Source organism: Monodon monoceros, unplaced genomic scaffold (assembly GCF_005190385.1).
Source record: "Monodon monoceros isolate NGI ecotype Baffin Bay Population unplaced genomic scaffold, NGI_Narwhal_1 Super_Scaffold_3, whole genome shotgun sequence".
Lineage (NCBI taxonomy): Eukaryota > Metazoa > Chordata > Mammalia > Artiodactyla > Monodontidae > Monodon > Monodon monoceros.
Window position 1 is genome coordinate 37,495,384 of NW_021703780.1, and position 14,701 is coordinate 37,510,084.

Genomic DNA, 14,701 nt, shown 5'->3' on the forward strand with positions numbered 1-14,701 from the left:
ACCCTCCCTTGTGCCCACTCCTGGGGTAGAGCTGTTGGTCACTCTTCTCTACTCTCTGGGCCCTTTATACCTACCTCAACAGCACTCCTCATGCTGCATTGTCATTTATTTTCTGCATGTCCTGGGGTCCCCACTGGCCTGGAACTCTTTGGGGACAGATACTATGTCCTTTTCACCTCTTTATTCTCTGAGCCTAACACAGCACCTGGCACAGAGATGGTGCCCAGTATAATTTTTTTTCCCCAAAGAGCCAGCCATGGAAATGCAATGACTGAGGGGGAACGGAGAGAAACAGACAAGTTCCAGAATTTTTCTAGAAAGAGAATCAGGGGATGCTGTCACATTACAAGGTTATGTGACCAGATGCTGTCACATTACAAGGTTATGTGGTAGAACTTCAGTCTCACCACTCACCTGCTTAATTACCTACAGTGGATCCCACCTGTTGTCCTCCTCAACTGGGCCTAATTTCATGGATGACTTTTAAGACCCTCCATCATCTGGCCCCATCCTAAGAGGCAGTCAAGGTTTGTTCAGTCAGGCTTTGGTCTCAATGGCTGGGGTTCAAATTCTCACTCTGCCAGTTCCCAGCTGGGTGATCATGGGCGAGTTACTTAGCTTCCCTGGGATAATAATACCTCATGCCTGTACTTATTTTGAGAATTTATAATCACGCATAGTCCTTGTGAATATATTTAAAACCACTGAATTGTACACAAGATGGTGGAATTTTGTAGTACGCAAATAATATCTTAAAAATTAAGCATGGTGTCTGGCCCAGGATAGTCTCTTCGAAAACGGAATGGTGGTTATCACTGTTACCAAGGAAGTTTTCCAAGGGGCCCTAGCACCTGGCCAGGCACAGGGCAGGTATTCTGTAAATACTGGTAGAATGAATGGATAACATATTCCACAAGTATGTCTGGGACATGGGTAGGACAGGTATGGGGTGGGGGGAGGGAACAGAGAGTCCAAGCCCAGTTTTGCATCCTTCAGAAAAGGAGGCCCGACTTATCCTGCAGAGAGGGTCTTAAGCCCAAACCGGAGAGTGGAGCCTTCTGACGCAGCAAGCCCCCACTGCCCTGGGCATCCCAGCGCCTTTGTTCTTGCTGTCGGGTCCCAGGTTGCAGAACACACTGCAGCCAATCCTGAGCCATGGGTAAAAGGAAAACACTTAACCCAGGCCGATGAATGTGTTCTTATTTATCTTTGACTCTGGCTGTATCTGATGTTCTGGGAATTGACTTCAAACAGAATCTCGAGGCGCCTGTTAAGGCCCAGCTGCCAAAGCCAGGCCCGCGGGGCGTGGCTTTTCCAGGGCCAGCCTCAGGCTCTAGGCCTCGCCAGGACCCCTCTCCGGGGCACAGGGGCGCGTCGTGTCCAAACGCCGGGCGGTGGGCGCGGAGGAGGTTTCAGCTCCGCAAGGGTGAGACTGAGGCTGAGGAGGGGTCGCTGGAGATTTCCTGGAGACGACCCTCTGTGCGAAGCCCTGGAGAGACGCCACAGCACACCCAGAAGGGCGAAACTGGGGCAGGGTGGGGCCGCAACGGGCCTGGCTGGGAGGGGGCCCGCCTGAGAGGTGCCTCAACTCTCTCCTCGCTCCCACGGCTGGGATCAGAGCCCAGCACACAGCAGGCGCCTACTTGGTGCAGGTTGCAGAGAGCCCCCGGGGATCTCGGGCCGCCCTCTGTCTGGCTGGAGGAAGCTTCTAGACCTGGGGGCTGGTTAAGCCGTGTGGTCACGACGGGCCGGGGATGGGGAGGGCACTGTCGCGTGGCTTAGGTGGCTGACTCCGCGTGGCCAGGCCCGGCGAGAACCAGAGGCGGATGGGGGAGCGCCCATGCACCCACTCTGCCTAGGCCTAAGGACCCTCACTGGGAAACCGAGGCGGCTCCTCCAGACACCGGGGTCGGCCCCACATGCTTCCCCAGGAGATGTGTAATCTGTTTCTGGACTGAGACCTGCCCTCCGTTGGAGCGCACCCTCAGCAAAGATCCCCCCCTCCAAACCTCTGGTTGGGGGTTGCTGTCCCTTTTGCACAGGTCCCTCCCCACCCCCGCTCCGCATAGACCCTTCTCATACAGATGCCCCTTGGTTCACACATCCCTTTCCCTCCCCGGAGATGGAGACCCCTCAGGGAGGTGGGGAGTGGAGGGCGGGCGCAGACGGAGACGCGCACGGCCGAGACCATCTCTAGCTGTCACTCCCCAGGCTCCCAGCATCTGGAGCCGCGTCTCCACGCCCGCCACACGCACAGAGATTCACATGCTCGCAGGGACACACTCACACTAGCGCGCAGACCCCGCCCGCGGCCCCGCCCCGGCCCCTGCGGGCGTCCCCTCCGGCGCTCGCGCACCCGGCGCGCAGCCCGCCCCGGGTGGCGGGAGGCGGCGGCTTCGGGCAGATTTGATTTTCCCGCAGCCCGGGAGCCCCGGAGCCAGAGCCCGAGCCGAGGAAGTGGCGCTCGCAGCCGCGTCCCCAACCCCGCCGCGGAGACCCAGCGAGAGGCGCCGCCAGCCCCTGCGCTCCGGGCTCGCTCCGCGCTGCCTGAGTTCGGCCACCCCCGCAGCTCGCGCCCCATCCGGCCCCCCACACCCCTCTCCTTCTCCTGCACCCTTTCTGTCCCCGCCCCAAGCTCCCCGCCCCTCTCCCGGTGCCCCCTCCACGACTCCGCGCGTCCCTCCCGGTGCCCTCTCCCCGCGCTCCTCCGCCTCTCCCGGCTGCGCCTCAGCTCCCTTGTGCTCTTTGCGCTTCTCCGCTGGGCCCCCAGCCTCCTCGTCGCGTCACCCGCGCCCCCTCCTGTATCCTCTGCCCCCGCTCCCTCCGCCCCGCTTCCCTCTCTCACTTCCCACGCCCCCTCTTCGCTCTCCTCTTTCCTCCCTTTGCCGCCCAGCCCCGGCTCTGGAGTTGGGGGAGAGCCCAGGGTTTCGGTTGCTTCGGAGGAGGCGTGAATCGCGCAGGGATTTACTAATTTGGGGTGGAGGGCGCGGTGGGCTATGGAGCAGCCCGAGGACATGGCGTCGCTGAGCGAGTTCGACTCCTTGGCGGGCAGCATCCCGGCCACCAAGGTGGAGATCACCGTGTCCTGCAGGTGAGCCGCCCGCTGGCCCTGGCCCCCGGCCCCGCCCCTGGCCCCGGAGCCCCTGCGCCCCTTTGGCTCCGACCATCTACCTCCGTGCGCCCCCTTCCAGAGTGTCCTCTTCTCCAGGACGCCCCTTTGCCTTTCCTGCAAGAGCCCCTGCCCAGCCACGGGTGGCGACTGCGGAATGGGAAGCCAGGCTTAGGGTCGTATCCCAGAAAGTTTGCACTCTGGGCTGTTGTTGAGAGGAGAGGAGACACAGGAACGGGGGTCCAGACGCCCGTGTGGGGAGAGGGAGGGAGTGAAAGGACATAGCAGGGTCTTCACAGCAGTCTATTTCTGATCATCCCCTCCCCAAATCCAGAAGAGAATGATTTGCCTCATCCCTCCCAGGCGTGCCCAGCCTCTGCATTTTGTGCCCTCCTTCCCTCTCTTCTCCCCCCTCCTTTGCCCCAACACCCTCACCCTCTCCTCCCTTACCCACCCACCATTCTAGACCCCAGGATTTGAAAGCCTTTCTTCACCTCCAACAACAAAACTGACTCTCAGGAAAGGATCAGATTGACTCATTCATCCTGAGATGTGGATCATTGATAACGACTTAAAGTGCACCATTAAAAAAACAATAACTGGGGGTGCAAAATCTTAAGCCAAAGGACTAGAACGATGAGTGTGGAATTTTAGAGTCCAGCAGGGGAGGGGGAGGAGAGTTTTTGTGGGCTGCCACCCCCAAATCCTCAGTCGTGTCACACAGGCTTTGGGAGTCACTTCTCCATCTAAGCTGGGTCTCCCCCAGGTTCTCCTATCTGAGAGGAAGGCTGCCCCAGGCAGTAAGGGATACAAGTGGGGAAGGGGGAATTTATCCCTAGTGCAGTCACCCTGTGGCTGGCCTAGGGTCACTGCCTTGCTGGGATTGTGAGGGGGCACTGTGGCCTACGCAGAGGCCACCTCTTGAGTTTCCACTGGAAATGCCATTCCCCTGCCCCAAGTGACCAACAGCATTTCCGGGGTCCTGGGTGTGCACTTGTTCCAAATCGCCCAGGCCTCTCTTTGATCAGACCTTTCACCCACCCTCATGGCACCCCAACCCTGTGTTCCCAAGTTGTGGCATTGGGGAGGTGTAGATGGAGCCAGGGGAACTGGGCTGGGATGTGAAAGAGGGAAGGACTTGGCGGGGGGCTGCGGTTTAGGGTGAGTGGGAGTGAGGGCTGATGAAGTTGAACATAGCTGGCCCCTGCATCAGGCCCTTCTGGGGGCCTCTGTGGTAACCCCACATGTCTCCCCTATGGTCCTACATACGGTTTTGTCAGAATTATCTCCCAAGGCCATTTTGCATCTTGCCATTACTCTGCTGGGAGATTCCTGACTGCCCATTAGCTCCGGCCTCACCTCCTCAGCCATCCACAGCTGCCCCAGCCTGTCCTCCCTTCCCTGCTGGTGCATAGCCCTGCGCCAGATGCTCCTTCCCAGCCTTCAGTCATGCCTGTGTCGGAGCTGTCTCGGGAGGCTTTTCACCTCAGAGCCTCTGAACAGCACAATCTCCATCCATATCTCACCCTGCCTTCATCTCTGCCAGTTTGTGTCCCCCCATCCTGAAAAGCCCGGCCTCATGCTCCCCACTTCCAGCCATCCTTCTCACCCTTGAGAGACACGCAGCCCAAATCACTGCCTTCTGTGTTCCCTGGGTCCTGAGCACTCAGCCTGGGCCACCGGGTCTCTCACATATTGAGCACAAAACCTCTGAAGACATCTCAGGTGTGTAGACTTCATTCCTCTTCCCCCAAAGCAACTTTGTAAGCATTTGAGGGCAGCGATCCCCACCCTGACTCAGACCCACGAACCCAGAGGAGGCAGAGGGCACAGGGCATTGTGGCTTTGGAATCAGATACTTTAAAATGGAATCTGCTCCACCACTTGGGGCAAACTTTTAGCCTCGCTTTCCCCCATTTGTCAAGTGCAAACAACGAACCTGTTATTCGTGGAGAAACCTTATTCACAGAGGTACCCCTCATGCTTGGAAGCATGGCTGGCATGTAGTAGGTCCTCACCGAATACTGTTGGAGGACTTAATTTACAGGAGTAGAGGATCATGAAGCATCCAGCATGCTGCTTTGCACTTGCTTCGCACACAGTAGGTGCTCAATAAATAACTACAGTGATTATTGTAAGGCAGTAGCACTTGGCCCCTCCTGTTTGCTCTCTGGAAGCAGAGGTGTCCAAAGACTCAAACCTTTTGCCTAAGCAGTACCTAGGGATGCAGTTGAGTTCCTGGGGGATGTGATTCTGGGATCAACCCTGGTGTTCATTCCCTTTCATGGGACATCAACCTGAGAAGGGCATGACCCAGGCTCTGCTCCTGCCCTCCCAAAAGCCAGAGAGTGGGGAATAATGAGTTTTGGTAGGACGGGGTGAGGAGGGAGGAGTCACCTGGAACGGAAGGGAGGCAAGAAAACAATGTGGATAAACTTGAAATTGTAAATCCATCTCTTCGCCTCAACCAGGTCTAACTATCCAGTTTCTAGAACAGATCGAGAGAGGGAGAGAGAGAAAAGGAAAAGGAGGCAAGGAGGAGGAGGATGGGGAGGAGGGAGAGCTGCACAGAATGGCTTTCTCCAGCATATTCTATACTCCATGGCCACCAGTTAATGAGAGCCAAGGCCTCCTCCCCTGCATCTCATGGTCAGCATTCACTGAGCCCGGGGGAGGAGGCTACAGGGTGCCCCTGCCCAGAGCATCTAGGTGACACCTGCTGGTGGGCAGGGAATAGTAGGGCAGGCAGAGGGGTTGGTGGACTGAGAGCTCCAGGGGGCTTCAGAATGGGCAGCTGGGGATGAGGGGTCCAGTGTTTCAAAGGAACTGGAAACTAGCATTCCTGGGAGCTAGTTCCCTTCCCTTCTGCTCCTTAGGAAGGTCCCTGCCATCCCCTGCAGCCCTAGGAGGTCTCTGCTGTTGCCTAGGGGAGGACCTGACCTCCACCATGCCTATCCTAGGACACTCCTAGCTGAGCAAAGCTGCCTGGCACAGGGGCATGTCTGAGCCCTAGCACAGGACCACAGCAGAGGCCCATCCAAGCCTCTGCTGAAGGCAGGTGACACTGTGGGATGGATGTGTTTGGGCCCCTGCTTCTTTGTGTTGGGTGTCTCCTGGGCTAATCTATAGTCTACTCCCAAACAATTGTTTTCAATGATTTTGGTAAACTCGGGCCAAAGATTTTAAAGCCTCTGGTTGTCTGGCTCAATGCTTGTAAGAACATGAGTCTATGGGGTCTGTCTACCTGGGTTCAAATCCCTGTGATTTTGGGTAAAGCACTTAACTTGGGCTGTGGTTTCCTCACCTGTAAAGTAAGTGTAATAATCCTTTTCACAGTAGAAGGATTAAATGGACTAAGCCACGAATAGTAATTTATGTTGCCTATTATTTGACACCTGAAAGTAAATAAAAATCTGTCTCTATAGCTGGTTTGTGTGGGTTCTGGAGATCTGATCCATCTAGAAAGTTCTATTTCCCCCCACCCCCAGCTTTATTGACATATATTTGACATACTGTGTACATTTAGAGATTCTGAGGGGTTGTTTGGGGAGTAAGGTAGATGGTTTGTGAAACCAGATTCCAGCAGGCATCGTAGAAAGTGTGAGCCACGAGCTTCTCTTTTCTCTGTTGGTCTGTTCCAGACCTTTCCTGACTTTATTAGCCTCCCTGCAGACCCAGTCAAAACTCACCTGTCCAGTGTCCTGTTCCCAAGGGCCCCACTATTTCTCTATGCCTCGTCTGATGCAGGGATCCAGACCAGCGTGTTGGTTAGAAAGAGCAATTTGCATTTTTTATGTAACAGGAAACCTGTGCACTTCCGTGGGGTCTTGCTGGCAGAACCACTGAACGATTCTACATGGCGGGGCTCCTGAGACCCACAGGGAAGGCAAGGAGGGGACAGTCCAGAGGCAGGTGGTGGCTTAGCCCTGCTGGGATCTCTCAAGCAGCTGCCCTCTCCCCTCCAGCTGACGTGGGGCTGGTGGGCAGCTGTTGCCTCTGCCCCAGAGATGTTGTTTTCTGCTGTCTGTTCAGGTTGGCGTTTTGGAGAGGCAGCCTAGCTCAAGAGCTGTGCCCTCAGCCTCTCAGAAGGGGTGTGAATGGGCTCAGAACACTGTCTTCTGACAGGCAGGGGGAGGGTGGCTTTGGGGGAAGGAGGAGCCTGGGGGCAGTGTGGCAGCTGTTAGAGCCATTGCTAGGAAAAAGAGGTCTATTCAGCCACTGACTACATTAAGATACTGTTTAGTGGAGCCAGAGGAATAAAAACAGTGGGATTTATTGAGTGCTTACTACATGCCGGGCATTAACATCTGTACTAGGCTGAACCATATGCAATTGCCTGTACTCAGCTGTTTTTAACCTACTCAAATAGCAATTTGGTACAAACTCAGACTATTATATTAGTTTTCAATTGCTGCATAACAAATCACCATAGTCCTAGAGCTTAAAACAACAGCCATTTATTATCTCACAGTTTCTGTAGGTCAGAAACAGCACAGCTGACTTGTCTGCTCTGGGTCTCTCCAAGCTGAAATCAAGGTGCCTGCAGGGGCTATGATCTCATCTGAGGCTTGGGGTCTAAGCCAAGCTCATTTAGGTTGCTGGCAGAGTTTAATTCCTTGCAGCTGTAAGGTTAAAGTCCTGTGTTCTTTTTGGTTGTTGGTTTGGGGCTCTTAGCTCCTACAGGCTGCCCTCAGGTCCAGCCATGTGGGCCTCTCACAACATGGCAGCTTCCCTCTTCAAAGCCAGCGGGATAATCTCTCCAGAGTCTGCTACTTGATATAAAGTAACAGAAGTGAGTATCCTATCATATTCCCAGGTCCCACTCACACTCAAGGGGAAGGGATTGTGCAGGCTTGCCCACCGGGGGTGGGAATCGCAGGGACCATCTTAGATTTCTGCCTACCACAATTACTGCATCTTTTTTAACCTTATGACAATCCTGTGAACTAGGAAAATACTAGTAGTATTTTCCCCTTTTTGCTCATTAGGAAATCGGGGCTCAGGTTAAGGAACCGGCCCAAGGCTGTACAGTTAGTGTGTTTTGGAGAAGGGGATCCAAATCCAGTTTCCTCAGACTTCAAAACCTTGAGAGCCTCTTGAGTTTGAGGATTGGGGTCTCCAAGGATGAGAATGATGGTAGGGCCTGGGTACCAACCATGGTAGATGTAGCCAAGAAGTAGGTACTCTATCTCCAAGGATGAGAGGCCTTCCTTGTTCAGGGATGCCAGGCAAACCCAGAACCAGAGGAATCCCTAGGGAGCAGAGACCAGAGAGAGTCATGGGATTGCAGCTGGCCTTCCCTGGCATCTAGACCATATGGTAGTAGCTTACCATTTGTCCTCTTCCAGCCCACAGGTCTCCCTGCTCAGACCTAAGTCCATTGCTGGAGATGACCTACCATTGGGAAGAGAGGGTGGGGAGGAGGTGAGTGGAATAAGGCTGGAACAAGTTTGGGGCACAGAGGAATCAGATTCAGTTAGGAATTCTTTGGCTGTAGGTAACAGAAAATCTGATGGTAGGTCAAGCCCAAAATACATTTATTTTTCTCAGATCACAGTGAGTCTCTACGTAGGTTATCTCAGTTCCGATTTGTCAGCTCACTTTGCCATCAAGGATGCAGCTGTCTTTCTATTCTGCCATCATCCAAATGGTGGGCCTCATTGTTACAAAATGACTGCCTCTTTTCTAGGTATCACAACCACATCCAAAGACAGGAAGCAAGACATTGGACCAAAGGCCTCTCTCTGAAAATTTCTTTTTATCTAGAAAGCACAGTCGCTCCCAAAATCTCTCAGCAGACTTCCCCTTCTATTTCAGTGGCCAAAGGCAGGTCTCATGTCCACCCCAGGCCAGTATATTAGTCAGTTTGGCTGGCAAAACAAAATACCATAGACCGGGTGACTTAAACAAGAGAAAGAAAAATTTATTTCTCACAGTTTTCAAGGATGGAGGTCCAAGATCAGGGTGTCACATTCTGGTAAGCCCTCTTTCCTGGCCTCAGATGGCCACCTTCTCACTGTGCTCACATGGCAGAGAGAGAAGGTGAGAGCAGAGAGCAAGTTCTTCTTATAAGGGCACTAATCCCATCATGAAGGACCCACCCTCATGACCTCAAATAACCCTAGTTACCTCCCACAGACCTCATCTCCAATACCAGCACATTGGGGGTTAGTGTTTCAATGTATAAATTTGGGGGATTACACAATCAGTCAACAGCAACAAAGGACAGGAGCGTACCTTCTCTGACTTTAGGCCATCTGCATCAGATAACTGAACCAGTGTGGATTCTATTAGGAAGGGAGTGAGGAATGCTTGCTGGGTGGACAGCCATGGCCTCTGCCACAAGGAGGCTTTCCAGGTGACCCACAGACTACCTGAGATCCCTGGGGCTACAAGGGGCCTCGAGTTTGGTGTCTTTGAGGACTGACTCCTCAGATTTTCCTGCAGTCAGTGGACAGCCAGTGTTAAGTGACTGGGGACTGATTTTCCAAGCACAGCTTGGCTGGACCCCTGACAACCTCTTTTCCTGCTAGTTTCCTGGTCAAGAAAAAAAGACTTAGTGTGATTCCAAAACATTGCAAGGTGCCTCTGTCTCCTAATGTCACTCACCTCTGCTGGCCTAGCCTAGTGCTCCCAGTAGGAGAAATTTTAAGACTTGATGAATGGGATGGGGGGTGGGCGTGAGGGAGAGAAAAATCAAGCACACTTCCTACATTTCTGTTGTAAGCTATTGGCTTCACAACTGCACAAGGCAGGTATGTGACTGCGTGCACAGATGAGGAAACTGAGGTTAAGTAGCTTGTGCAAGGTCACAGAATTACCATGTGGCTGTGTGGAGATTCTAGTTTGAATGGATCTGAGGCCAGAGCTCAGGCTGTTTTTCCTCGGTCATGTAGCTTAAGAGGGACAGTTATTACAATAATTAATAATAACAAAAATGCAAATAGCTCCAGGAAGGAGAGCTCTTTAAGCCACGTGAAAATTGCCTTTTAGACCTTGCTGAGGTTGCCTGGCAGGGAGACAGTGCACGGGAGTGAGGAACAGGATTTGAAAGGGGAGATGGGCGAGTGCCAGGGGCTGGATGCCAAGGTCCCTCTCCTTTCCTGGGATTACTTCTGCCTGTTAGGACAGGGAGCAGGGCAGGAAGAGATGGGAAGCCCTCCAGTCCTCTTCAGCTGTTCCTTTGAGAGCACCCCTGATGAAGCTGGGGGTAGGAAACAGGAGAGTGAGGATGTGAGGGGCACTGCTGGTGGGGATTTGGGAGACCCTGGATTTTAGTAATGCAGGCACCTCTGAATGGTCTCCGGCTTCAGAGTTCAGTTTCGGTGCTCCTGGCAAGCTGGGTGACACTGGCACACCTCAGCCCCAGCTGTCTTGCCTGTACAATGAGGCAATGTCTACCTCCCAGCATTGATACATAGGGTGAACAGGGTGTCATAGGTTAAGTACACAACAAAGGATTTGGTGCCGATTATATCCACGGTTAATGTGGCCCCCTCCCACCCTCTTTGCCTGCTTGGGGTTAACCAGATGTTTGGTGTTAAAGTGCTCCATGGAGAAATAGGGTGCATCTGGAGGGCCCCTCAAGCTTCGGGGTCTCTCCAGCCTCTTCAGGATTCCTGTTTCTCCCTGATAGTGGTTTACCTGTCCCCAGTCTGCTCTCCTCAATGAAGGCTATACAACAGCCAGGTGGACCCTGATGGGCGAGGACATGAAGGTGCTCGAGGTCCTGATCAAGCCCAGCAGTAGGGAGCAGGGAGGGGAGAACATGGGGATTCCCTAGAAGCCACCTTATTCTCCACAGGGCTTTTGTGAGCATTTATTGTATGCCAGGCACTTAAATGCAAATTAGTATGTGCCAGACACTGTTCTGTTTTGCATATATGAACTCCATTAATTCTCAGAAAACCTGTAGGAGAGAGGGACTATTATTACTCCCACTTTACAGATGGGGACACTGATGCATAGAGAGGCTAAGTGAGGTCATACAGCTAAGGGGTAAAGCTGGGTTTTGGACCCAGCATTGAAGATCCAAGCTATGTGCTCATCACCACCAACTTTTTGTCAGAGGTTGGAGGGATGATTAGGGAGGCTTGTTGCAAAGAAGTTAAACCATATTTTTGGGGACTTCCCTGATGGTCCAGCGGTTAAGAATCCACCTTGTAATGCAGGGGACGCGGGTTCCATCCCTGGTCGGAGAACTAAGATCCCACATGCCCCAGGGCAACGAATCCTTTGCGCCACAACTACTGAGCCCGCACACCACAACTAGAGAGCCCATGCATCACAACGAAGAGCCCTCACACTCTGAGTCCGTGCACCACAACTACAGAGAAGCCCGTGAACCGCAACTAAGACCCGACGCAGCCAAAAATAAATAATGAAGAAAAAAAAAACCCAAAACAAACAAACAAAAGAACCCCATATTTCCTTAGCCTTTGAACCTCAGGAAGCTCTTTGGGAATATGATGAAAATTCTGCAAAAAAAGAATGCATCCATATGGACCAATATGCCACATTTTGCTTATAGTTTCAGGGGGGTCCATGGACCTCTATTAGGGACCGCCAGTCCAGGAAAAGCTGAGATGAGTGTTCTTGGTGCGTTTCCTTTTATTCTATAGCCAGAGTCATTTGCTAGTAAATCCACGGAGCGTGTATGGGCTTCGTTTAGAGACAACCTGAATGTGTGATGATCAGTTCACTGAGTAATTTAGCACAGGAGGGACTGTGTCTACCCGCTCGGACTTCCTGAGGCACGCCTGTGTCTCTTCTCAGACTGGGACTCCCTGAGGGCAGGGCTGTGTCTCCCCTCAGACTTCTGCTCCCTGAAGTGAGGGCTGTATTTCCCCTCCGAGTAGGCCTCCTAAAGGCAAGGCTGTTTTCTCCCTCTCAGACTGAGGCTCCCTGAGGGTAGGATTGTGTTTCCACAGGCTGGGGCTCCATAAGGGTCAGGCTGTGTCTCCCCTCAAAGTGGGACTCCCTGAGGCAGGACTGCGTCTCCCCTCAGACCGGGGCTACCTGAGGACGGGGCTGAGTCTCCCCTCAGACCGGGGCTCCGCGGGGGCGGGGCTGCGTCTCCCTTCAGACCGGGGCTCCCCGGGGGCGGGGCTGTGTCTCCCCTCAGACCGCGGCTACCCGAGGAGGGGGCTGCGTCTCCCCTCAGACCGCGGCTACCCGAGGACGGGGCTGTGACTCCCCTCAGACTAGGGCTCGCTGAGGACAGGGCTGTTCTCCCCTCAGACCGGGGCTCCCCGGGGGCGGGGCTGTGTCTCCCCTCAGGCTGCAGCTCCCTGATGGCATTGCTGTTTTTCCTCCAACAAGACTCCCTGAGCGGAGGGCTGCATCTCTTCCTCTTTCTGACTGGAGAGCCCCAGCTTGTATTCTGATTCTTGTAAGCTTCTCGTTGCGAAGGTGTCACCCTCAGGCCCTGTCCTTTAGCACCAGGCAGGAGTTCTCATTTCAGCCTTTCCAGTGCTTTCTGTCTTTGCTGGGGTCTTCTCAACGCCCAGTGCATGGCCGTTCTTCCTGCAACTGTTTTTGAAATGATTTTGGGGGGGAGAGCAGTGAGGAAAAGAGCATTTTGCTCTGCTCCCTGATCTTGATTTAAGGAACAAAAGAAGCCAAGCTTTAGGCTGTCGCTAGGACATCTGAAGAATTTTATGCTTTTTTTGGGGGAAAAATACATTTGCCTGTTGGAAAAAAGTCTCTTTGAGCTCTCCAAAGAAAGATAGTGGAGAAAAGCACTTATGGTCTGGTCTCTCTGTGTCCTTGCGGTTTGAGCCCTGCTTCGCGTTGGAAGACCTGGTTTTTTACCCCTTGGCTTCTTACTGGCTCTGTGCCTGTGGGCAAGTCACTCACCATCTCTGAGCCTTGGCGTCCTCAGTGGATCAACCCCAACAGGGCACTGGGAGTGTATGTGATGGGATGGGCTTCCTGGGACCTGTAAGTAGAAGTGGCTTGTGTCACCTGTCCCATCTCTCCTTTGTCACCAAGTGAGCCTGAGCACCCACCAGGAGAATGACCGCTCCGCTCAACACCAGGCCGATGATGGAGACTAACCTGTGTGATGAGCCTCACTCTGTCCAAGTGCTCCCCAGCAGTCCTAAGGGAGGAACTGTTTTTTAACTCTACTTTACAGGTGGGGAAACTGAGGCACAAGGAAGGCAAGTAACTTGTCCAGAGGTGGGATGTGAACCCAGCTTATCTGACTGCAGTCCATATACTTAACCATTAGGCTCTACAGCTAAGAGGAAGTATAGGGGCCGGCCCTGAGCATGACCATGTTGGGAGACAAGAGGCTTGCTCACCCATTGGCCATTCCTTTTGGTTTTCCTTCATCCATCCAATTTGCCAGGACCCTGCTCTGAGTCAGGTGCTAGGCTGGCCTGGAGCAGAGTTGGGGTCCCTGCCCCGTGTGAGAGACAGAGGCGCCCCTGATTTTGCAGTCCAGGGTGTGCTGAGTATGGTAATGGGTCCTATAAGTCAGAGGATGGCACAGTACAGGCCAGAGAGAGCTCAGAGGAAATGGTTGTTGGTCAGTGTCTGTCCAAGGAAGGCAGAATTGAGGAGAATGAACAGGAATGGTTCTGGAAGGATGGTAAGGATAATCTCAGCAGAGTAGGGGGAAGAGGGTTTGCATTGTCTTCAGGTGCCATAGCCAGGATGACCCATGCCACACGGCTCAGTGAGAGTCCGGAGGGTCACTGGGCAGGGAGCCACCGAAGCTAGGTGACTGGGTTCTATTTCTTAGTCCAGCTGTGTGCCTCTCGCCCAGGCAGGTCCCATCTGCTTCTCTTTGAAGATAAGACCCCATATCTGTATCTCTCTCTCTTTCTGTCAATCTCTCCCTCTCTCTTTCTCTTTCTCTCTCTCTCTCTCTCTCTCTCTCTCTCTCTCTCTCACACACACACACACACACACACACACGGTCTCACTCTCTTTCTCACTAGCTTAGACATGACTGAACCTGAGTTCCAGAACTAAACTTGGAGGAGGCACAGACCTTGGAGAAGTCAATTGCCTTCTCTCCGAGTCTCACACTCCTGATTTATAAAGGAATTAGAAAAGGTGGCCTCTGAGGTCCCTTCCAGATTGAACATTCTAGAATTTTATGTAATTATAGAATTTCATTACAGAATTCAAAGATAAACCTCAGCACTTGCTTTAGTAGGAGTCCCCCTCACCCTGCCCCCTCTTTCTCCATCCCCCAACCCTCTGTATTACTTTCCAGCTCCTCACCGCATCTTGAGTTCCACCACTGTAGAGGCATCTTTGGAATTTAGGCATTTTGTCCTTTGTTTAAATCAAGACAGACACTCCTGCCCTGAATCCTAGCACACTACAGGAGGGGAGGGTCAGCCCAGGTCCAGGTCAGCCCATCTCGGTGTGGATGAGCATATATCAAATTGGTATCTTACCTGTAGCTCCTGCTGCCTACTTTTCAGAGCTGCCTGTGTATCATTTCATCTGATGCTCACTGCAGTGGGCTGGGAGGTTTATCAGAAGGTTTCCAAAGGGACAGCCGCTGGGAGCAGGTCTGGGAGAGGGGTCATGGAGGCCAGCAGAAGGGTCCTGTGCCTTTGGGTCATGGAG

The 14,701-nt window shown here is 53.2% G+C and overlaps 1 protein-coding gene across 4 annotated transcripts in view; it reads left to right on the forward strand.

Moving 5' to 3' along the window:
* The first annotated feature begins 2,588 nt into the window (after nucleotides 1-2,588).
* Nucleotides 2,589-14,701, forward strand: part of CPNE5 (copine 5) — a 90,775-nt gene continuing 78,662 nt past the window's right edge. For 3 of the 4 annotated variants that reach the window (XM_029244004.1, XM_029244002.1, XM_029244006.1), the window contains exon 1: nucleotides 2,677-3,091. In XM_029244004.1, the coding sequence (XP_029099837.1) occupies nucleotides 2,997-3,091 (95 nt within the window). In that variant the 5' untranslated portion in view covers nucleotides 2,677-2,996. Of the gene's footprint in view, nucleotides 3,092-14,701 lie in introns of all 4 variants that reach the window. The other variant, XM_029244005.1, reaches the window with a different exon arrangement.